Source organism: Echinops telfairi, unplaced genomic scaffold (genome assembly GCF_000313985.2).
Source record: "Echinops telfairi isolate 266 unplaced genomic scaffold, ASM31398v2 ScPeMD7_7420;HRSCAF=8458, whole genome shotgun sequence".
Lineage (NCBI taxonomy): Eukaryota > Metazoa > Chordata > Mammalia > Afrosoricida > Tenrecidae > Echinops > Echinops telfairi.
In genome coordinates, this window is record NW_022111320.1 from 2,780,396 (window position 1) to 2,806,261 (window position 25,866).

The window sequence follows — 25,866 nt, forward strand, 5'->3', positions numbered from 1 at the left end:
TTTTCTTTACATAAAACTCTCTCTTATCCATGAGTTGCTGTGGATTTGTTTCTCCAAAGTACCCAGACTAATACACCTTACAACCCAGCAAACTCTACTGGGCATAAACCTAGAAGAAGTGAGAAACAAAGCACGGCCAGATATCTGTGCTCCCATTTTCATCGTGGCACAGTTCACAATCACAAAGAATTGGAAACAACATGAAGATCCATCGGTAGATGAATTGGTTGAAAATCTCTGGTATATACACACAATGGAGTATTATTCATCCCTAAAAAGCAGTGATGAAAACATGAAGCATACCGTCTTATGGAAAGAGTTGAAGGAATTTATGCTGAGTGGAGTGAGCCAAGCACAACAGACAAGTACAACATGAGTCCACTGAGGTAAGTTCCAACAATACAATAGGTATAGAGGAAAATGAACATCCCGGGCAAAGGACTGGGTACTCTAGCAGGATCTGAAGGGTACCAATAACAAAGAGAAGAAATAAAACGTGCAGATAACACTGTACCTGACAGACATCTCATCCTCCTCTCCGATGCCTTTAAGGCTCACAGAAGGAGGTGGAAGAAAAAAATTGGCAGTGGGGGAGCATGGCACAAATCTATCCATGGGGATGAGTTTATGTCTCCACAGGAAAGGGAGAGAGAGAGAGAGAACAGACCTCTTCCTGGTGCACCCACACTTGAGACCGATGGACCTGCGTGGAACAGCCCATTAGCAGAGAGGACTGCAAGGCCAGCCCCAGTTTGAGTCCTGATGTCCCCCTCCCCAGATGGCAGCGATAGTGAGGGCAGTCCTGAAGCTAAGTCTGGGGAGAGAGACTGGTCTGTCCTGCCCACATGGGAACAAACTAAGAGGGAAAGAGAGAGCGCGTATACTTCACCCTGGCACAACAAGCCCTGAGGACGACATTCCTGCCTGGAGCAGCTAGCTCCACCGGAGGACTAGTTCAGGACATGAAGTCTCCTCCCCAGATCATAGAGAGGACGGCAGGCATAGAGAGGACAGCACTGAACATACAGTGCAGGGATGGTGGCTGGTCCGACCTCCCCACAGGGAGCGCAAACCAAGAGGGGAGCACAATAAGACAACAATGGGAACAAATCCACGAACCCCCTGAGGAACCCCAAAAGTACACAATGCTTGGCACTTCATCTGGACTGGTAGGGGGATATTCACAATGGTCAGCAGTTAGACCTGGAACTATGTTTATGTTTTTATTTATTATTTATTATTATTTTTTGATACCTATCTACATAAGGTAGACAGATTAAGCAATCCCAAGGAAACAGTAAAGGGACCGACAATGGGTGGGGTGGGGGTTGGGAAAGAAGGAGATTGGGGGAGGGGAGTGGTGGGCCAACTACATCAGGGACTGGGAAATAGCAAGGGACCTAAGATCGATGGTGAGGAGGGGTTAGTTTCCCTGGGGGTATTCGATCAATTGTAATGTATCTGAGATGAAATACTGAGAGGTGAAAGACGGGTAAGCATGATAGTGGGACAGGAGGAAAGATCAAAAGAAATAGAGGAAAGAACTAGGGAGTAAAAATTACATATCTAGGTATAAATATAGATAAGTATATATGTAAAGTTATCAATATATAAAGATAGGTGTATTTATCTCAGTATGTATATATGAGTAAGTACAATAGGGAAGCAGATCGAATTTGGGCCTCTACTTAGATCCTACCTCAGTACAAGAATGGTTTGTTCTATAATGTGGCAATGTAGGATACTCACCTTCCCGACATGATCACTGAAGACAAAACGGGTGCATAAGCAAACGTGGCGAAGAAAGCTGATGGTGCCCAGCTATTAAATGATATATTGTCTGGGGTCTTAAGGGTTTGAAGTCAAACAAGTGGCCATCTAGCAAGGAAGTAATAAAGACCACATGGAAGAAGCACACCAGCCTCTGTGATCATAAGGTGTCAATGCGAAAAGGTATCAGAAGTTCAAAATCAAGCAATCAAATTGATGTGAAGGAACATGGGCAAGGTGGAGACCCAAAGCCCATCTGACAGACAGTTTGACAGTCCCTCGCAGAAAGGTCCCACGGAAGGGATGATATATCTAGGATGCAGTATATAGCACTGATGAAACACATAACAATCCTTTAGTTCTGTAAAATTTCCTCCTCCTCCTTCTCCTTGGCCCTAGTTTTAACTCACTAATCTCCCCAGTCCTGCGTCTGTTCGTGGGTACAGCGAAGATATTTTGATGCATGAAATTCAAGATAGAAACAGTAATGGGAATATTGGTTTCCTGAGGATTCGGGAAGAGGGGGTGAAAGGGAAAAGGGGACCAGGTACCTAGGATGACTGTATAGCCCCACTTGAAGGGAACGGACATAAGAATTTAAGGAGAATGGACACATGGGATGTCATAAGTTAAGACAAAAATATTAATATATAATATACTGAGGGTTCAGGGGGGTGGTAGGGTGGTGGAGAGTGGGGATTAAAGGAAGCTGCTATCAGGGAGTTCAAGAAGAAAAGAAAATTGCAAAAGATGGTGGCAGTAATTATACAATTATGCTTGACCTAATAATGGAACTATGGATTATAATAATATCTGTAAGAGGTCCTAATAAAATGTTAAAAAAAATGAAAAAACTAATCTGACCCCAAAAGGTTGACAGTAAACAATAATATGACCATCAAGAAGGCAAATTGAGTGAAGCTACACAACAAGCTTGATAAATGTTTGATGAAACCACAATTAGATTCTTGAGTATTTTTCATGTGTTTGTTAGCCAATCGAGTGTCCTTTGTGGTGAGCTTTAATTCGTTTCTTCAAAATTTCTATTTTTTTGAAATTTCCACTCCTCCTTCAGACCAGCAAAGTATTTTCCCCAGGGTAGAAGCAACAACAAAAATCGATTGATGTTTAAAATATCAGTAGTTGGGCCATTTTACAGTGGCATGGAATGTAATCCCCAGAAGTGCCAACGAAAGCCAGCATTGTGTGTTGTTTCCTCACAGAAATTAGAGAATTTCAGTGAGTTTTCATTTTTTAACTGATGGTTTCTCCCGCACATGTACTGAGCATCCACTAGGTGATACTACCCCACAGAGGGTGCCTTCATGGAAAGAAGACATTGCTTGAGTGGGTGATTTGGGGTGGGGTGGGGTGGGGGCACTTTCTTTTTTTCCTTCGGAAGTCAGGTGATTATCAGGTAACCAGACTCCTCGGCCAGGTATCCTATTGTTTGCGAACAAGACCCACATCTTCTTCTCTTTATTGGGGTACCTTGATTCTTGCTTCCACTCATGCTCCCAGACTGCTCCTCTCAGCTCCCTTCTATGTAAGTGCTCACTCCTTGGGGTTTGCTTTAGGTCTTTGAAGATATATGGACTCTTGTAAACTACATAGTAATGGTTTGTTATTTTTCACAAATGACACTAGGCTACAGACCTTATTTTGATTTGCTCATTTCATTCATGCGCTCTACATGGTGTTGTATGTATTTAGTTTGTTACCTCTGCTGCATGCAAAGTGATGTCATAGTATGCATCTACAGCATTCTATCTAACTGTTCCCTTAGTGACAGGTCCCCGGTCCTCTCCCTTTGCACTTACATAGTCTATGCAACAATGAATATTTTCAGACATATCTGCAAACAAGTGTGAGCAAGAGTTTCCTTGGGATCACCCCACACTAGGTCATGTCTGGTATTACTGAGTATTAGGTTCTGCGTAGAACTGAAAATAAAATAATTTTATGTCTATGCACAGTACATGCTTTCTGAATAAATTTTACTGACACGTTGGTCTTGGGCTATAGAAGTTAATTGATGACTGATCAGAAAGTGAGAAACCAGCTGGAGAAACTGAACTCCCGTGGTCCCTCCCTTAAATACTAGTAAGGACCTACACGTGGGCTTTCACGACCTGTTTATGTTGATATTGATATTCAGGGATCTGTTTCTATTTGAAGCAGGGGAGGGTGGGGATGAGACCCAGAACCCTAGAGACATGCCTATATTGTCAAGATGGAGCCATGGTTTATCTTCCAATCTAACAGGTAAAAGGAAGAATTCTGAATCCTTTCCAAGGAGCCAAGAACTTCCCCCTTCTTTGAATATTTCCTCCAACACATAAATGCCTAGATTTGTGGTTTCAGGGAAGACCGCAGTGTGTATGGGATAACATCAAGTCCCCTTTGAGTTGCCTCAGGGCTGAGGACAGCCAAACAAAATCCCACGTGGGTATTGGCTGTAGAGAAGCAGTAATATGCTTTGAGGCTTGCAACGGTCTTCGGTGACTTCTTAAACCACAGGACAAATCAGCCATCCATCTGTGGGAGGCATTGTATTTGTCTGCGTCTTCATTGCCTTTTTCTGATGAAAAATATCCCAGATTCTGAGACTCAAACTCTCTTTATAAGTGCAATTGTTTTAATACACAAATGCCTGTCAGCATTTGGCTGGGGCCTCGCTTTATTTTTCGGAATGATCATTTTATTGACGTGTTTACTACTTGTAGCAGTTCCAGAGGGGACAAAGCAGACTTTATTATGGAGTTAGGAAGAAGGCATGGCTTTCCATGTTGTTGGAATTTCAAATGTCCCCATTCAGTCATTTAACAGATGGTGCTTAGCTGTGCACTGGCGAAGTAATCATGATCAAAGGAGATGTGGATACAATAAACTGTGGTTCTTTTACACAATGGATACGTTATAGATGCTAAAAGGAACAAACCCACTCGACATGAACACACACATATTTTAAAGACATAATGTCACCTATAGAAATCTATTTCAAAGTAAATGTGAAACATGAGACTGTTGAGGTAGAAACTTTAACCAGTAGTACAAGAATATCTGTGGCATTAGTACACACCAAGCTTAGGAGAGTGTTCAAACAGTTTCATTTTTAAAGGGGATCTGCTTGAGGGAAAATATGGAAGAAATGTATGTCTCTTCTGTCTTGTGGTGGTAAGGGGAATCATATTTCTGTTTGATTCTGAATTTATGTGCGATTTCCTGATTTAATAAAAAGAAAAGTGAGGCAGAGAACAGAGCTCGGAGAAATAGGGCCTAATAAGGATCTAGTCTGTGAGGCAGAAATCTTTTGCTTGTGTGTGGGCTTGAGGCGGGGGTGGCTTTCTTGACACCCTTTCGGTCCCCAAAGAAGAATCTCTGTATTTTGCCTTATTTAGTTTTGGTGGTGAAAACCACTAACAGACCACTTCTTTCCCATGATCTTTGCACTTACCATTTTCAAAAGATTTCACACTAGGCCTTCTTTTCATACAGCTCTTCAAAGCAGGAAACAAAGAGATAAGCATGATCTACAAGCCGTCACAAATACATAGTTTCATTTCCTAAAACAAAACAGACCGGAAGCACGAGGGCACCACGTTCGATCACCGAGGAATGCTACAAAATGTGCTTCCTGATGCAGGAGATTCTTAGAAGAGGTTTTCCCTTCAGAGCGACACAGCGTAAGTAATATCGTTTGGGGAGGCTGAAGAGTTGGGTTTGACTCCTGCCTCCATTGTGCGTTAGCACAATATTTTAATTTCTTGGTTTCCAATGTGCTCATCAAGCCTGCCTACTTCAAAACAACGCCACAAAACAGTCTCTGGGTCTAAAGTCTGCCTTGCACACTGTAGCAAAATAAGAAAGAGTAGTGATAACACTGATGATGATGAATGAACAAAGACAGACCAGAAACTTCTTTTATGCATATAAAATAGTTTGTCTCTTAGCTTATACATATATGTAAATGAAAGGAATGTCTTGTTTAAGAAACACTGATATTAGGCACCTAAGAAGCATATTGAGTTTCCTAGAAGCAAGCAACATACTTCTCAGCCTGTTTTTGTTAATTTGTTGTCAAACCTAAGTGCATTGAATGTAATGAGATGCAAATATAGAACGATGTAATGCAACCAGAGTATTTCAAAAGGGACTAATGACATGTGCATGTTTGATGGAGCCATAATGAGATGTACAAATATAAGTGCACATAGAAATGCCTGGATAATGGTATAATGAGATGCATAAATGGATGGGTGTAAGGATAAAGGCATTTAGGAGAGATGTAATGTGATTTATAAATGGAAGCATTAAATGGGGAGGGGAACGGAAAGGGCAGGTTGTAATAAAAAGCAGAGAGAAAGAATGCAGCGTTATGCATGAATGGAGGAGTTAATAACATGTGCATGGTGAGGATGTAATGAGATAAAACTGGAGTGGCATAATGAGGTTCACAGATGGAAGGGAGTAATGAGCTGTGTAGAAAGGAGAGAGTAACGACAAGCATAAAAGGAAGGATTTAATACCGTGAAGAAAGAAATGGGCATAAGGAGATGTAAGGTTTGAAAGGAGAGACAGTGAAAAGGACATTGGGTAGGGAATGGGAAATAACAAGGTGGGCAAATGGAACACTGTAATGAGATGCCGTATTGCAGAGGGTAACACAGTGTGCCTGTTTAGGGAATAATTAGACACGCACAGAGGCGAATAATGAGATGTACGAGCCCTGGTCAGGTACAGACCATAGCATCCATTTGGAACACATTTACAAAGATCGAGACATTGTTATAAGGCCAGAAGAGAGAACACTGAACCTACTGGCTATGAATGTGCAGTTTACGGGTGCTGTGTCTGGGCTCTTACTCTATACCAAGTGCTGGGTGCTGAACTGACACAGTACCTTATTCCACCTCCCTATGATGGAGGTGGATTTGCTCTTGGTAGGTGAGGAAATAGGGGTTCAGTGAGATTAACTGACTTTCCTAGCTTCCCAGAGGGAAATTCCAGTTCTTTCCATGGTTCCCATGTTTCTGTAAGAACAGGCTGAGAGATCCAAGCCTCAACCTCTCCAGGATCTCTTGTCAGAAATGCATATCCCATGCTCACTCTCAATTGCTGGCTCTGGAGAGGTCCTAGGACATTGTGTTAAAAAAATCGTTTGCAACTGAGTTAGTTAGTTTATTGTGCCAACCTGTCCGATAAACGTACGTGGGATTTATCGAAGGACGGAGGGATAAATGGCTTGGTGAGCCTCGCCTTTTACCTTTCGAGTTCTGGAGTCTCTTGCTTTGTGATTGTCACACCAGGGTGCAGTTGCCTTAACAGTTCCATGCTTCATCTTGCAAGGCTGACTTCCTGCAAGACATCCCCAAGGAGAAGCCACCTGGTCCTACCCTGATACAGCCCTGGGTGCTGGAGCAGCCGTTTGGAGATCCCTGACAGCGCTGAGATGCTTACACACTCACTGACTTGGCTCTCCTCCTGCAGTCGGCATCATTATGTCTGCTTTGTCAAATGGAGGAGGGCTTTGTGGATTGGTGTCGGACATATGGGTTAATGGGTTAATGTTGGACTTGTGGGCTTGGGCAGCACTGGGTTGGGATATTTTCTTGATGCACACTTAACCTATATATAAAATTCTCTCTTATACATGAGTTTCTGTGGATTTATTTCTCTAAAGTACCCAGACTAATGCAGCAACATACGTAACATAAAAATCTTGTTTTAACTATTTTTGAGAGTACAATTCAGTGGCCTTAAGTATGTTCATAATGTTTGTGTGACCATCACTACTATCTATTTTCTTTCTAAACACTCTACATCAACTGAACAATAACTTCCTTTTCCCACATCATCTGGTAATCTCTAGTTGACCTTTCTTCTGTGACTATACCTTTATTAGGTACCTCATATCAAGGGAATCACACAATATTTGTCCTTTTGGGGGTTAATTTTTTTCAGCAAACATTGTTGAGAAAACTAGTTCTCTACATGCAAAAGAATCAAGTGGGATCCTTACCGCACACCATATTAAAAAAAATAAACTCAGAATTGACCAAAAGTTAATTCTAAGAACTAAAACTATGAAACTCTTGAATAAAAACACAGGGGAAAGCTTCATTACCTTGAGTGTGGTGATAGATTATTAACTATGATACTAAAGACACAGATGATAATAGAAAAATAGATAATTTGAACTTTATAAAAATTAAAGATTTTGTGTGTTCATGTATATATAATGAGAATGAAAAGGTGATGAATCCACAGAATAAGAGAAAATTTTGGTAACCATATGTCTGACAAGGGAATAATATATAAAGAACTCTTATAGCTCCATTCCACAATAATGTAAAAACCCAAATAGCCCAATTGAAATATAAAAGAAAAGCTGGAGAAGACATTTTTCCAAAGAAGGTATACAAATGGCTCATAAGCTCATAAAAAGATGCTCAACATCACTCTTCATTAAGACCCAAACCAAAGACGTTTCCCCTGGGGTGTGGCCTGCTTCCCAGGCAAATGGACGCTGTGGAACATCTTGCTTGACCTTTTTACCCCATCTGGAAGCGCGTCTGGCTCATCGACCTCCTGTTCTTTGGACTTGAGCTGATGGTCTGCCTGGTTGCTTGCCTATCAGGGGAGTTGTCAGTGGCACACAGAAGGACGGAGGGATAAATGGCTGGTTTTGTTTCTCTAGAGCACCCTAACACAGTGGCCAAAGTTAATCCATCTTATTGAGAGTTCCCTTTGTGTTCCCTGACTTTACAGAAGCTCCCTGTGTGGCACCATCACTTGAGACTCAACTACTAAAGAAAACTTGGTGATTGGAGTCTATCCACGGAAGGAAAAACTTCCAATAAAGGAATGAAACTTGTTTCATTCCTTTATTGAAATCCTGTCTTCAACTTGGAAACAGTGTGAGTAGTCTTCCTTTATAAGAGACTGGGATCTGCATATATTTTGGCCTATGTGTGGAGATACAATTCACCTTCAAATGAGGAAATCTTTGTGCAGTGTTGCAAAACATTAACCAAGTGGATACTCTGTCTCAGGTTGTGCTAAGTATGCGGGAAGACAGATGTGCATAGGGACACTGTGACCTCAAAGCCTCCTGAAGGCAACATGTTGACTACTAGATTGATGTATAAGAAGATCATATTTTGGTAAAGTGTACATCTATATGAGAGGCCTTCAAAACGTCCTAGGTAAATCCTATGATCTTTTAATTCTAGTTTTCTGTAAACTTTTAAAATTAATTAACTTCAAGTTAATTCTGGCTCATGGTGTGACCCATATATTCCAGAGTAGAACTGTTCCATAGGGTTTTCTTGGCCATAATTTGATGGAAGCAGACTGCCAGGTTTTTCTTCCATGGATAGACTCCAATCACCAAGTTTTCTATAGTAGTTGAGTCTCAAGTGATAGTGCCACACAGGGAGCTTCTGTAAACACTAAGGGAACTCTCAGTAAGATGGATTAACTTTGGCCACTGTGTTAGACAGGGTGCTCTAGAGAAACAAAACCAGAACACTAATAATTTTATATGTATTTGTACAGATAGATAGATATATAACATAAGAAATAAACAGTTCATGAAATTATAAAGCAGTACAAATGGCTCAGTGCAACTCACTCCCCTGAGACAGTTGTGAGACACTAGCAGTCCTTCAAGCATTGAGGGCCACCAGGTAGTCCTCTGTAGAGCAATTCAGGTTATCTGGGCACAGGCAGCAAACAGCAAGGCAGGTCACCAAAATCAGCCAGATGACAGGGTCCGACAGCCCCCAGCTCAAGAGATGTAAATTCCAATGGTGTGGCGAAGAGGGTCTTGAAGGAACCTCAAATTACAGCGACACAGTGCATGGGTTAGGTGTCCCACAGGTAGTGTAGCTTGCAAATTGAGGCACAGAACAAGCAAGGCAGCAGCACACCAGTCAGATGATCAAAGAGCAAGAGAAAGAGAGGCGAGGCTTGCTGAGCCATTTATCTCTCCACCCTTCGAGTAATCCCACCTGTGTTTATCGGCTAGGTTGGAGAATAAACTAACTACCTCACCCACAGCAGTAGACTTAACCATAGGATCATGGGGAAGGTACAGGTCTGAGCAATGTTTTCTTCTATTATAGAAAGTTTGCCATGAATTAGCATTGAGGTTGCTAATTACAGCAACAGCAAAGCATATTGACCCTTTTATGAAGGGCCATTGTTGTTGTTGTTATTTGTTTTGTTTTGTTTGTGAGATCTTGCAGAGGAAGTACAATAAAATAATGCCAGTAACCATTTAAGGAACCCTGTGCAGAATGGTAAAGCTCTGAAAGGCTGACGTTCAAACCCACCCTGTACCTCCTGGTGTCTCGGGAGAAAGACCTAGTGATCTACTTTATAAAGATTACAGCCAAGAAAAGTCCATGGGGGCACTTCTTGTTGCTAAGAGTGAGAACCACTCAACAGTGTACAACAACAAGCTACCATTTGTTGTGTTCTTACTGTATGCCAGTCACTGTCCAAAAGATTTGACATGCATTGGCTCTTTGAAACCTTAGAGCACCCCCAGTTAACAGTTACTAAGACTGTCTGCATTTTGCAGGTAAAGATGAGGCACATTTGAAAAATGAAAGTCTCTGCCATTGAGTCAATTTGGACTCCTAGCAACCCTGTCCAGCAGGATAGAACTGCCTCCGTGACTTTCTGAGGCTAACTCTTTAAGGGAGTAGAACATGCATCTTTCACCCTCTGAGCAACTAGTGGGTTCAAACTGCTGACCTTGTGGTTTACAGCCCAAAGCATAACCCACTACACCAGCAGAGCTCCTTTGAGGCACATAGGATTTAAATAAAAGAGCTGACAAGTCAGAGGTACAGAACTTAGGGTCAGGATTTAGAAATTCTAATTCTAGATCCTAAGCATCTAACTACCACAGTTGGGCAATGCTGTCAAGGAGATATTGCTTTACTAGTTTATTACTCAGCACCGGTAGACATTCACATATTATTCATAATAGTATCCAGGGAGAGAGCAAAGGTTTTACCCCTTCGCTGATTATGTACGAAAAGAACCTACACCACTATTAGATTGGAAGAGACATTTTAGAGGGACGACATGCCTCTATTCCCCCAGGAGTAGAGGTATTTCATCAACTATTTTCTAAAGGCAATTAAAAACATTTTTGCCTTGACTGATGCAGAACATCTGGCTGACTGTTTAGGAATGTTCACTACAGTAGTAAACCTGACATGCTTCATTATAGGACTGCCAGGTTTGTGAAACATGAAGGAAATACAATCTGTGGTATTCCAGAATTGAAGCTAAGGAAGCCTTCTAAATTTTTTAAAAGTGTACGTACAATATAAGTATAATGTACCGGGAGGAGGGGATGTTAGGGAGACATTAATAGTGCACCTTAATTAGACAGGTGGATGGGTAATAATTTTCCTGGGAAGGGGTGGAATTTGAAGGATTTGAAAATAAAAACTATAAAACAAAAGAGACTGAAAGTGACTCTAATTTTTAATGGTGAATGGGACTATCATTTTAAGCCCAATCAATAATCATGTGCAGTCATTTAATATGTTGGTCTGCGTGTACAGAATTGTTTAAAAGAGGGGCCCTGATTTATAGCTGTGACGGGAAAGGCATGCATCCAAATGAAGCTAGAGATAGTGTTTCGGGAGACAGCGTTTATAATTTGGCTGGCCTTCCAGACTTAGTGGTCCTAAGGCATCAGTTAAAGTCATGTTTGTAAAAGTCTCCAGAGGACTCGTCAGTTCTCTCAAGGAATGTTTTCACCTTCAAACTTCTCTTGTTACACTCATCCCTGATGGCCTATAATTTGGCAATGGGGTTCAGTGTAAGTCCACTGATACTATATAAACTATATAAACTGTGATAAAATTGTGCCAAAGCTAAAATTCTCCCTGTGCTATTGTGTATTGCTCCCCAGCCATTGCCTCTCTCTAACCCTCCTGTGATGGATGCTCTTGCATTGTTATTTCCAAGGGGAATGCTAGAGAACCTGTTGGAACTGGGAGATGGGTCTTCTTGAGAGAGACTCAGCACAAATCCATCATCTTCCTCACTCAGAAAACAACATTGGTTTTTCTGGTCTCTGTTTCCCATATCAATCTCCCTATGTGCAGACATTCCCTCTTCAGCATTTTATATGTTTCCTTTGGGCTGGAATCTTTGCCTTTATCTTCTCAAGCAAATGCTGGTCTGCTCACCTTGACCTTTATTACATCTACTGTCAGAGAAAATCCTATCTCTGTTTTACTTTAAACTCGTGATCTCTCAGATTTTAAACAAGCGCTTCTCGTGGCTTGACTGTGTTTTTCTAGTTCTGGTCTCTGAGAGTTTTCTTTCAGATGCTCTCTCTCCTCAGACATTTGCATTCCACCTCACTGCTATGGAGTCAATTCCAAGTCACAGCGGCCCTGGACATCAGAGGGGAACTGCCCCTGTGGGTCTCAAAGACTGTGCTTTTTACAGGAATAGAAAGCCTCATCTAACTCTTGCAGAACAGCTCGTGGTTTCGAACTTCTAACCTTGAGGTTAACAGTCCAACGCTTAACTACCATGTCACCAGGGCTTTTCCTATGCTATTGTCTAGTAATGATTCTCCTTTTGTTTCGTGGACATTTTTGAAAGGTTTTTTAGAAACATACTCATCTTTCCACCATGAAGTCTACTAATTGATCTGGGTCAGGATGCAATCACTTTTCCTCTAACTCAAATCATCAATCTCTCCTTCTCTACTGCAGCATCCCAACCACTTACAAACATGTTCTGGTGGCGTCCATCTAGGGTCTCTCCCCGCTGTCTGCACCTACTAGTGCACTCAGCAGCAAGCTTCTTGAAACAACTCTTAGATAAATGAAATTGTCCTTCTTCATGCCTTCCCTTTCATTCCTCAACACACCTCTGCCTTGTCTTAGGAGAACATATAAACGGCTCTTTCCAAATTGCCAAATGGGATGATGTGTTAGATTGGCTTTTCCAGAGATGTAAAAGCAGTGATGTTTGTATGTGTCTGAGATTTATATCAAGAAAATGACTTACACAGTTGTAGAAATAGGTAAAGCCTAGTCTGGTTTAGGTCAGGCTTCTCCTGGCTCCTGGAAGCTGATAAACAGGAAGCAGGATGATGAAGCAGAGACAGCAAGGGGCATAGGCTGGTAGATGCAAAGATCCAAAGTCAGTCAAATGAATCCAACGTCAGAAATCTACTGGCAGCTAAGGGGGTCGGCAGGTGAAGCAACCAGATACAGAGGAACCAGACACAAGACCCAGCTCCAGCAGAAAGTGAAGGGCCACAGAAAGTTCAACTGTGGTCAGTCTCTCTTACACAACACAGCTTATGACACCAAGATAGTGTCATCAGCTGCAACCCAATTGATAGGTTGGGCTCCACCCCTACCCTGACCTAGGAGTGTCTGTGATAATCCCTAACCCTCACAGACCGCCCCTTGTCAACCTGACACCTGTACTTAACTCTTTCGCCATACATAATTAAACAAAGACAATGACAAAGTCACATTGACGCCTAATAGGGTAAAACTAAAATGCATCCAAATGGAAATTCATCAGTCCCATTTAAGCCATATATTCTATAAGTGAACAAAACAGGAATGCATTACCAATTGCAGTTTTGTAAACAAAAAGTATTTTTGACCGAGTTATATTTGCTATGACCCCACCATAATAGTTTCTTCCGACTCCTCCAGGGTGTTGCACATGCTGCTTTTCCATGTGGAACTGTTTTCCTGTCTCTTAAACCAAACCCAAACACGCCCCCAATGCCCCCTTTTAATGCCACCACCTTCCCAGATACTCCCTCCCTGAGCAGAGGACTGTGTCCGACATTTGCATCCGCATCCACAGTCCACCTTCAATCTGTACTCCCAAGCTTCAGTCCCAAACCCAGCTTCCCTGTCACCGTGTGAGGCCTGACACAGTTTACCTCTTAGCTTAGGGTAGACCTGGTGTCCTTTTGGATACATTCTTATTCACATTTTAGTTTTATGTCTTTATCTCACTTTTATCTGTACGGTTTTTCCTGGCTCTGAGTTCAAAGCAGAAAAGCCTAGACGTCCCCAACAGGATCCAGACTTCTGAGATTCCCAAGCTCCAGTCTCATCTAGCTGGTCCTGAAAGGGAGGCTCCCCACAGCTTGACCATTTCCTTCTCACTCACACTCGGCTCCTAAGGCTGACTCCCTCCACACTGGTTGCTTGCATCTTGCATGGTGAACTACATTTCTTATAGGCATATACTACACTAGGACCTTCGTTACTTAGTCAAGCACATTAACACCTTCACTGGAAACACGATCGATGATCGATGCTGTTAGGAACACCGAAGGTCTTCTTTTGTTCTCCCTGGAATTGGTGCTAGCGTTTGATTTATGCGTCGACACTCCGACCAATCACCCCGGGAACTGTCAAATGCGTTTGTAACAAAAACAAATCTCCAAGTGTTAGCCAGATGTGGCACATTTCTTTCAGCAGTAAATTACAGCTTCTTGTTGTTTTTTAAATTTCCATAATGGGCACAGTTTGGAGACCTCCTTTCTATGGCATCTGGCATTCTCTGTGCTTGGAGAACTGGAACACGTGTGCCAATGAAATCAGCCGCTTGCACTGTCACATTCTGACCCTGTAGGGTTCCCTCCCCGCCATCGACTGTGTCCACTGTCCCGCCCTCCAATAGTCCGAGGGCTGTGCAGTCAGTGCTCTGGATCGGGATGACCAGCGGGAATCTCCCATTGCTCCCCGGAGAGTGCTCCTCGCCACGTAACTCGACTGCTTTCTCCATTCTCTTCCTAAGATCTGTTTTGGAACGGATCTTTATTACTCTAGAATAGAACTTTTTTTTCTTAAGTCAACTATTCATCGACATTGACTTACACGGAGCAACATAACTAAAGGTGATATTTTCAAGGAACATTTCCCCTTGATTATAAAAGAAATGCGTAGTAGAGAAAATTCAGGAATTGATCGTATCATTAACCAGAGGTAATCTTTGTTAACATTTTTTATTTTGAATTATTTAGTTAAGTCTCTAAATATATGTTGTGTATTTTGTTATGTGATACTTGACCTAAATATTGTTTCATATCATTAACTATTTCTCATAACTATGATTTTTCATATATCCAAATATTTTCTTGTAGAGATATATACGAATTTCTTCTATCTTTAGACTTATGGGCTTTTAAAAGAGTTTCCTATTATAAATACTCTACAATAGATTTGTGTGTGTGTGTGTGTGTGTGTGTGTGTTGGCACTGTCAGGTAAACATTGGCCTACTTACTAATGGCAAGGTCAGCAGTTCAAACCCATCAGCTGCTGCTTGGGAGAAAGATGAAGCTATTTGCTTCTGTAATGATTTACAGAGCCTCAGCAATCTTATGTAGGGTAGCTGTGAGTTGGAATTGGCTCGATGGCAGAGCAGGTGGTCCTAATTTTTGTGCACATTTCAGGTTATTTTTTTAGGACAAGTTCCTAGAAGAAGATATCCATTTACTTTAGCAGTGTCAAAGGGTATACAGATTTTTAAGACTCTTGACCTGCATTGCTAAATTGCTTCTCAGAAATGTTGAAATATTTTACACTCCCACTACAAATGTGTGAGCATCTAAACTCCTTCCAGCTAGCAGTGCTGTTTACTGTATTCTTTTTAAAGGGGTGAAAAAAGAGGAGCTTGTCATTTTAATGTACATATCTGTACTTCTGAATCCTGCTTCTGGATGGCCTAGCCTCTGCATTTATTTGCTCAGGTCTCTGGTCTGCTGATTTTCAGGAACTTACAGTGACTTATGGATATGACCTCTTACCTATCATCTTACTGCTACTAGTATTTTCATTTTTAATTATTGTCCATGATAGATTTTTCACTTTTATAAACTTTGTATTAGATTTTTTAAGTAGCCCACTGTCTCAATCTTCTACTCTTAACTTACTAGTTTAATCAAGCTTTTTAAAACGTGAGAAAGGAAAAAGAAAGTATGGAGGGTAATGTAATAAACACCCATGTGCTGCCAGGCAAACGTAACAAAAGCTAAAATTTTGCTTCCAATAGAAAAAACAAAGTGACAGTTGAAATTTGGATCTCCCCGTCAGACATGGGGAAATAGTAATAACTTATGAATTGTCAAGGGTTCATGGTGGGGTGGGGAGGGAGGGGAAAAATGAGGAGCTGATACCAAGGGCTCAAGTAGAAAGCAAATGTTTTGAGAATGATGATGGCAACAAATGTACAAATGTGCTTAACACAGTGGATAGATGTATGTATGTATGGATTGTGATAAGAGTTGTACGAGCCCCCAATACAATGATTAAAAGAAAATAAATTGGGATCTCCTTCAATTCTCTTCCTCTCCTTTTATCCAACTTCTTCCTTACCTGCAAGCAATGTCATCATGAATCTGATGTCATTTTAAGCTATGGTTTCACATTTTAATCACAGGGATAAATACTCCCCCCACTCCCCCCGCCCCCCCAAGAGTCTCATTGCTATCCAGTCGATTCTGACTCATGACAGCCTCAGGTGCTATAGAATACACTCCATTGTCCCCATAGCATGAGAAGACCACAACATAATTTTCCATTCCATGTTTGTGACAATGAATTTTTTTAGCTATAAATACAGCCTATCTTTCCAGGAATTAAGCTTTTAAAAAATAAATATCAATTTTTTTTTCATTAAGAATTTTACATTTATCCTCAATGGTCCCTCTTCTACCCTTAATAATTTTTGTTTCTATTATAAATGCTGTTGCTGTTAGGTGCTGTTGAGTTGGTTCCAACCCACAGCAACCCCATGCCCAACAGAACCAAGTACTGCCTAGTCCCGTGCCGCCCTCACCATTGTTCCCATATCTGAAGCCATGGCTGCAGCCACTGTGTCCATGCACCTCACTGAAAGCCTTCCTCTCTTTCACCGCCTCTCTACCAAGCATGGTGCCCGTTTCTGGGGACTGGTCTCTCCTGACTACATGTCCAAAGTATCTGAGACCAAGTCTCACCATTCTTGCCTCCAAGGAACACACTGGCTGTGTTTCTTCCAAGACAGAGTGGTTTGTCCTTTTAGCACACTCTTCTACACCACCATTCAAACACATCAATTCCTCTTTGACCTTCCTTATTGACTCCCGAAATCCCCTTTACTTCTCGCTCCCCCCACTGCCCCCAACACGGGCATTCCCTATAGCCCTTGTGTCAGCTATTCTCATTATGTGTCCACTCCGGTGCTTCACAGCTGGGAAACCCAACAGAAGACAATAAAAACCAAAATTATACTAAGGTGGCAAGGCTGAAATCACAATACTATAAAGACAAAAATACAAATAATGCATACAAAGGAACAGACTCCCATCCACATTCAAAAGGGCAGGGAGGAAATTTCTGGCATGGAACAAGTAAGAGATCCTTGCCCCCAGTAGAAATTCAGGTCGTGTCAACTGCCCAAGTATCGAGTTCAGTCCAGCATGGTCAAGATTACAATGATCTCTGCCTGAAGGCTCCTATATCCTTGAGTTTGGCTGGAATATGTCTGCCAGTGGCTCAGTCTGATTAGATATCTGCAGGTGAATTTTGGGCTCCCACTGGCCTCCTTTGAATCTGAAGTGCAATTCAGTTACCCTGTTATATTAAGACCTTTGTCATATTTATTATTTCTAATCAGAAACCTGGAAGGTTGCTGTGTTTATTTGTTTTACTTTACTTCTTTGCGTTTCTGGGTGGGTGACTGTCACCTTTGTGTAAATCTTTCTTTTACTTAGTATGCTCACCTGCATTATTGTTTGGCTTAAGAAAAAGAATTTATAGTAAGTATTCAGAACAGTAATCAGCACACTTTAACTGCCTAGTAAAAGTTAACTCTTATTTTTATTGTCATCGATTCTAATAGTCTTTGAGCCATTGTATCTACAGTTATGCTAATTTCCCCCTTTTGTTCAAATAGTATGCCTTTTGCTTCTTTCTGATGTTTATTTATTCAATTTTGTGTGTGTGTGCCTAGTATGCGTCAAGAAGCCTTGGTGGCATAGTGGGCCAATCATTGGACTACTACCTGAAGGTTGGCATTTCGAATCCATCATCTGCTACATGGGAGAAAGGTTAGTCTAGTAGAGAGCCAAACTTAAAGGAAACACTTACTGAGATGAACAGACACAGCAGCCACAGCATTGGACTCGTGATGGCATGAGACTGGGCAATATTTCATCCTACTGTGCTAAGGTCACAGGAGCTGGGGCCAACCCGAGGGCAACAAGCACCAGGGACTGTGTGTATAATAGCAAGCATGTGCTCTCATGGAAACTCATCTAGTTGAGACAAATAGGAATAGAACATTTACTGAAAATGTGTGATTGAAAATGGGTGTTGGATTTTATCAAATGTCATTTTAATATTTAGAGATCATAACTTTTGTAACAAAAAATTCATAACAAATATAGCATTTTACTTAAGGATTTTGGCACATTTACTTCTGAGTGAGATTGAGATATAGTTGTCAAGGGATAATGTGTTTGATTTGTGTACTGGAAATTTACATTTGAAATTTAGAGGATGTTTTCTGGTCGCGTTAGTAGTCATGATCAAATTAGAAAAGTACAATTTGAAAGATTATCCATCAGGTTCACCTTTCCACTTCCACTCTGCACTTTCCTCCATGCATTCAGGACAGACTTAAATTCATGTCAGTTTCGCAGACAGAGAGTGTACGAGAAGAGGGCACTGGCTAGTATTCAGAATATTCGGTAACACTGGGAGGGACATGAGCACAATGTACCTGCTGCATTGAAAGCTGTGTCTATTACCTCATTCAATCTTCTTAATAGCTCTAGGGGTACTGCTAACATCTCCAATTTATAAAGAAACAGGAGCACAGAGGTGGTAAATGGCAGAGGAAGACTGAAGGCAGGCTCCAGGGCTGACATTGTTACCTACTGTGATTGGTTTACGAGGATTAAGATAAGTGAGGTTATGCGTCCATCTGGAACACCAACACAAACACAAGAGACTGTTTCTTCTTCAGGCACTACGTGTGGTGTGTCTAGGTGGCTCTCCAGAGGAGCAGCCCTTCACGAGATTGCTCAGCATTTTAAGCCAGTTCCATCTAAAGGGCAACTCAAAGGCCACATTTGCTTCTCAGTTTCCTGTGGTAGTGGAAGAAAAGGGGCATGGAGAAATGCATATGGATTCCGTTTTCTTTCTATTTTTTAAAGAGTTTTGTTGGCATAGAATTCGCGGACCACACAATTCAATAGTTAAGTCACATCAAGAAGAGTTGTACAGGCATCACCACCATCAGTTCTAGAACATTCTCTTCACTCTTGCATTTGTTGTTTGCTTCCCATTTCCCCCCATCTCCCTTGCCATATCCTCAGGAAACCATTAATCTAGTTATTGAACCTACAGATTTGCCTACATTGGATTTCATGTACCGCAAAAACATACAAAGCAACAACCGCAAAACTAACAATAGTAACAAAGTAAAATGAAGACCTCAATAGACAATAAAACAGAAAACTAGAACAAATTTAAAGTGGATCAAAAGGGGCATCAAAGGAGGTGTTAAATTATAACCTATTTGCATCTGTACTAGTCTCCTTTCCAATGATAGCAAGGCTATTCACATCCTGCTCCACAGTCAGAGGGGATTCATTAGAGGTTTAATGCATGTGTAGTTCCTTTATTTTTTTAAAATGGGAACAACTTTAAGATGGATCAAAAGGGAGATGTAATGATAAGATATTTCATTTTAACTAACTATATCTGCCATAATTGACTTTACAATGCTCTCTGTTTGATAACAAGGCTATTCACATCCCTCAACTGTGGTCAGAGGGGATTCATGGAGACTTAGTCCATGTCACATTGACTCTTCAAGGTTTCATCCAGAACTCACATTCCATTGGCTGAGGCAGGTCATGTGGCAATGTGCTACTCCAGGAGACAGATAAATAGGATCCTTGTACGTGGATGGAAGCGAGAAGAACGCAGCTTATTTGTGACTCTCTGAATGTCACCATGGCCTCGCTCTACCACTGACGCTGTGGACCCTCAACAGGCCCTCCGCTTCCTTTAACCCGAGCATCTGGAAAAGGGCAGCTGTTATTCATCTATTAAATTCTTACCTATTATTTATTGAAGCCTACCATGTGGACACTGACAATACAATGATGAACATGGCATCATCTTGAGTATGGTTTTCAGTTCTAAAATCTCAAGATTAAATTAAGAAATAAATCACAATAACAAAGCCTCCAAAGTGTCATGGTCTCAGAACTCCAGCACTTTCTTAAGAGCTCCTCTCTTCTTGACTACCTTGAGACCCGTGGCCACAGTGTAACTCCACCATAGTCCATCACTTTCAAATATTGTGTGTGAACCATTCTTCCAGCTATTTTGAATTGAATATGTGGAACATTTCATTTTTAAAAAACAGAAGAAAATCAACTTATTGAGAAATATCTGGACAGATGACTTTGTCATATAATTTACATTCATCTATGGAAGTGTGTTTCCATTATTCAGGAATACACCACCTTATAAAACTTTAGAAATTCCCAAATAAGAATTTACAGTTAATGTTCCCCTAGCGGAATATTCCGTGATGTAAAATAGCAGGAATATGAGTAAGTATACTTGTAAGCATTCATAAAAGTTGCTAGCCAACTTAAAAATATTTATTTTAGTCTCTAAGGACTTGAAGTGCCAAGTTTTAATATACTAGTTGCCTTTATTTTAAATAGGATACACAATGGAAAATGTGTTAAGAATGGAAGGTATTGTCTTTCCACCTGACACAGCAGTTTCGAATTGGAATGAACCCTGCAGAGAAATGCACTTTCCTTTACACTGATACAATTGTGGTGCTTCTTTTCTTTGTAACACAGTACATGGAATTCCTAGTCCAAAGCCGAAACAAAGCAGTGATGCAACAATTGGCTGTCTTCAGCCTGACAGACCATTGTAAACACACTTCTAGTTAATCATACCCATTCTCATTCTCTGACGTTCCTCAACACTTAAGAAAGATTGCATTAGTTTCACTTTACTGTTGTGTTTCACCCGTTCATTTACTACTTGCTTGCACTTTGAATGTATTTTATATGGGCTGTTTGCTCCCTTTCTCAATAGGGAAACCAGGGCCAGAGTTCATGCTGCAGACTCTTGGGACTTCTGAGGTTGCTCAGTAAGTACCGTTGCTTACTGTTGGAGTTTCTGAAGGCAAAAGAAGATCATCTGGGCCTCTGAGGATGGAAAATTCTTTTTTTTTTTTTGTGGAAAATTCTTAAAAAGACAAACTGGTAATGTTTACTAAGGAGTGATCAAGAAGAAAGTATTCTTATTAAAAGGGGGAAGTGATGGATACTTCCGTGGCAGAATTCTTGCCAGTGCTGGTGGAGTAGTGGTTATGTGTAGGGGTGCTAACTGCAAGGTCATCAGTTTGAAACCACCAGCTGCTGTGAGGGAGAAAGATGAGGCTTTCTGTTCCCATAAAGAGTTACAGTCACGGAAACCCACAGGGGCAGTTCTACCCTGTCCTTTGGGGTCACTATGATTCATAATTGACTCCATGGCAGTGAGTTTAAGTATGTTTCTGTTTTTTGGTACTGATGCATCTGCTGTGCAGCCCCACCCACCCATCAGGGGATGCAGTGCCTTGTTGGTTGCTGAAGAGGTTTCAGTGGTGCTTTTAGCAGAAGATGGACTAGGAGAGAAGATCCAGCGATCTAACCCCAAAAAGAGTCCATGAAAAACATTGGAACATTGGACCTCCATTCAAGTGCTCCCTCAATGCAAGAACATTTTGCTGTATTAAACTGGCATTCCATGAAGCTCACCTTCCCGACATGATCACTGAAGACAAATGGGTGCATAAGCAAATGTGGTGAAGAAAGCTGATGGTGTCCAGCTATCAAAAGATATGGTGTCGTGGGTCTTAAAGGCTTGAAGGTAAACAAGTGGCCATCTAGCTCAGAAGCAACAAAGCCCACATGGTAGAAGCACATGGTAGAAGCCTGCATGATCACAAGGTATTGAAGGGATCAGGTATCAGGCATCAAAGAACAAAAAATCAAATCATTGTGAATGAGGGGGTGTCCAGATTGGGGACCCAAGACCCATCTGTAGGCAACTGGACATCCCCTTACAGAAGGGTCGCAGGGAAGAGACGAGCCAGTCAGGGTGCAGTGTAGCAATGATGAAACATACAACTTTCCTCTAGTTCCTAAATGCTTCCTCCCCTTTGCCTCCCTCCACCACTATCATGATCCCAATTCTACCTTACAAATCTAGCTAGACCAGAAGATGTACACTGGTACAGATAGGAACTGGAAATACAGGGAATCCAGGACAGATGACCCCTCCAGGAGCAGTTGTGAGAGTGTTGATACCAGGAGGGTGCGGCTGAAAGGGGAACCAATTACAAGGATCTACATGTGACCTCCTCCCTGGGGGATGTACAACAGAAAAGTGGATGAAGGGAGACGTCGGACAGGATAAGATATGATAAAATAATAATTTACAAATTATCAAGGGTTCATGAGGGAGGGAAGATGGAGGAGGGAGGGGGAAAATGAGGAGCTGATACCAAGGGCTCAAGTAGAAAGCTAATGTTTTGAGAATGATGATGGCAACAAATGTACAAATGTCCTTGACACAGTGGATGTATGTATGGATTATAATAAGAGTTGTACAACCCCCCAATATAATGATTAAAGAAAGAGTCCATGAAAAACCTACGGATCACAGTGGTCCAATCTGTAATTGATCATGACCATGGTGCAGGATATCAAGTGCTAGGACCCTCAAAGCCACATCTCCTGTTCTACCTTTTTTTGAAGTCCAAGCTGACAGTTCAACCCCCATCATCACCTGGCCATCCACACAACCAGCTGCGACTCCCAGTGCACAAAAGCATTCTTTCAGGATGGCGTCACCATACATTTGGCTACATGAGGGGCATGGGAGTTATCCTCCGTTTTCCCATTTTTCTTACCAGGACCAAGTCCTGCTGATTTCATTCCTTCGGGAGCTTTCTAGTCCATTCTTTGCCTACAACATCCCAGGTATTGTGTTAGTCTAGGCTTTCATTTCAGACTTAGCGCAATGGCCTCCGAAACAGCCTTCTTATTTCCAGTTAAGCTTTCTCCAAAGAGTTCTGCTGTGTCTGGGCTCATGGCTTCTCTACACAGTCCGATCATGATGGTGTGATTCCACTGCGGGCCGAGTCCTTCTGGAAAGCAGCGGGGTTCGGTTCCACATTTTGGTCCTTCCACAGTGCTACGGATTGGACGTGCCCCCTCCAGTCCAAACGTGCCCCCTCCAGTCCAAACAGGCTTACAAAGCTGACACTGGCCATATTTGTTTCTATTTATTTTTACCTGTTAGTATAGTTTTGGAAGATGAGCTACCTAGATAAAAGACACTCAAGACACACAGAGACTACAACAATGGATCCAAACAAGATAGTAATTGTGAAAATGGCATAGGATTAGGGCATCTTTTGTTCTGTTGTACTTCACAGCAACCAAGAACAGGAAATAGACACTTACCTTTTGACAAGGAAATGTGGACGCCAACATAGCTGTTTCAAAACTGTGAGCGCCCTCTTCTTGGGTCCTCTCCCACAGAGCTCTGAGAAACTGCACAGAACGACTTTGTATGGACAGGGGCTCTGGAAACAGGCTCTGGAAGGGGAGGAAAGAGGAAAGCACAGCAAGTTATCATACCTTGTTGTTTGACTGTTGGCAAGGCACTATCTAGGCGTGGCTTGAGCCTTAACACAGTTTAGATTTAAATGAAAGAACAAAGAGATGCATCTTTAAGGTCAAGCGCATGATTCATCTTAGGCTGTTTATTTATTTTAACATAAATTAATATGATTTTTAAGGGTTTTAAAGATGGTTGATATCAATCTCTATAAAGTATGCCCTAAACTTTTTAATATAGAATCTACTGAGATGAATTTCAAAACGTTTACTTAATGGGAAAATTTGTTATATAAATATTAATCTTTATTTAATCAAAATCTGGAAATGAAGGTATAAAATTAAACTAGCGTAAAATATCATCTATGAATACAGTGCAGGCTACATAAAATGGGAATTAAATAACTATGAATTCATTCTGTGATAACTCAAATATAATTAGTGTGGGCTATTGTAAGGGGAAAACAAAAATATTTTATCTTAAAATATTTTAATTTTAAAATGCATAATGAATGATGATTCTTATAGCATTGCGAGTATTTCTCTAACTATTGAACTATATTATCAATGCAAAGAAAATCGCATTTATAACTGTTTTACTGAAGTCCATGAAAAGCAATTTTTCAAAGGCAGATTTAAACTTTTGTTTATATGTTTGCTATTCAATGGTGGCGGGGGAGGTGCTAATAAAATGTGAGATGTCTTTCAATTCCAGCTCAGTTTTATAAATATATAGAGAGGACATCTATAAAAGCACAGAAAAAGTATACAAAATGCCATTCATATACATGTATATTGTCCTTCATAAGTGAGGTATGATATAATGAGATTGGCTTATAAAATCATATTTAATATGCCCATGGTTAGTGAATCCAAATACTCCCATTACATTGAAATGTACAAAGATATTATTGTCCACAAAGTCAATTTCCTAAAGATAAATACTACACGACACCACTATTCTAAAGGGAAAAGCTAAGGAAAATGGTTTTCCCACAGAAAGAACAGACTTTGGAGGCTACTGTGAAGTGAGGCTATGGGAGGAGAAGGAAGCAGGCATGGGAGGAGGAGAGGAGAGAGCTTACCAGGATACTGTCCCTATTCTAATGAATTGGGCTGTACAACAAACAAACAAACAAACAACAATCAAATGAATGAATATGGACATTAGGTGATGACAAGATGTGTGTGTGTGTGTATAATCACCTACAGAGCTTTTGTGAGTTTCCAAGGCTGGGGTCCCATCCTGCAAATTTTTTTTTAATGTAATGGGTCTGCAGAGCCCCCAGGCACTGGTTGGGGGCTTCTTGTATGATTCTACACTACAGTGATGAGGGAGAAAGATAATTCTAAAGTCTGGTTTCCCAAAGTCCCTGACCAAATTCACCATTGACCAAAGCCCATAAACGTGCATTGTCTCCTGCTTTTTTGTTGTTGTTACTTATTTTGCCTACCAATAGCAGCTGATAGTCAGCTACTTCATGTACAATCCATATCTTTTCACTTCAACTTCGTTATTCAGCCATTTGATAAGTCTGTGTTGGGCACTGTGCCAGGCAGAGAAGGATTTAGTCTGCACAGGGACTAACTGGAGTCCCCTGGGTGATGCAAATGGTTTTTTGGTTTTTTTTTAAAGTAAGGCTTTAGGTGATTGGTGTGGGCAAACTTTTTTTTTTAGTGAATGGAAATGACAATCTTTCTTTTACTTTGTACACTTCTTTAACACTGCACGGAAAGATCCAGACAAGTCTCATTATTACTACGGCTGGTAGCTAGATGGTTTTATGTCAACGACACTCCTGGCTAGAGGTGGAGCCCAACCTGGTGATCAGGTCGCAGCCTGAGGTGACCTCAGAAGGAGGACCCTGGGAGCCTCCTTCTCACTCTGCCACTCTGCCTTCCTGCTCGCTGCCCCTCGCGTGGCCACCCTGAGCGTTGCCGGTGTCCTGCTGTTTCCACCGACCTTGGACCCACGCAAGTGCACCCACTGGCCCATGGTCTTCCTGCGTTCTGCATCATTGTATGTGGCTCTGTGAGTCTGAAGGGGGACTTCTGGACTTGACTTGCACAGGGCTGAGACCCTTTCTTGACATATAATTACTTCTTGATATAAAGCTCTGTCTTATACTTACATGAGTGTCATTGGATTAGTTTCTCTAGTCAACCTGGCCTAACGCACTATTGAATTGAACCATCTCTTCTATTTAGTGAGACTGGATGGATGGTTTGAGTTTCAAATAAAGGCTCCCCAGATATTAAAGGTTTAAGAGCCAGTGCAAGAGGTAGGTTTGTTGTGCCAACATGGCCAATGAACACATGTGAGATTAATTAAAGGGCGGAGCGATAAATGGCTCAGCGAGCCTCACCTCTCTTT

At 41.4% G+C, this 25,866-nt stretch overlaps 1 protein-coding gene across 1 annotated transcript in view; it reads right to left on the reverse strand.

Moving 5' to 3' along the window:
- Positions 1-25,866, reverse strand: part of VEPH1 (ventricular zone expressed PH domain containing 1) — a 295,014-nt gene that overhangs the window by 51,631 nt on the left and 217,517 nt on the right. The window contains exon 11 of the mRNA XM_004704124.3: positions 23,337-23,471. Within this exon, the coding sequence (XP_004704181.1) occupies positions 23,337-23,471 (135 nt within the window). The remainder of the gene's footprint in view (positions 1-23,336; positions 23,472-25,866) is intronic.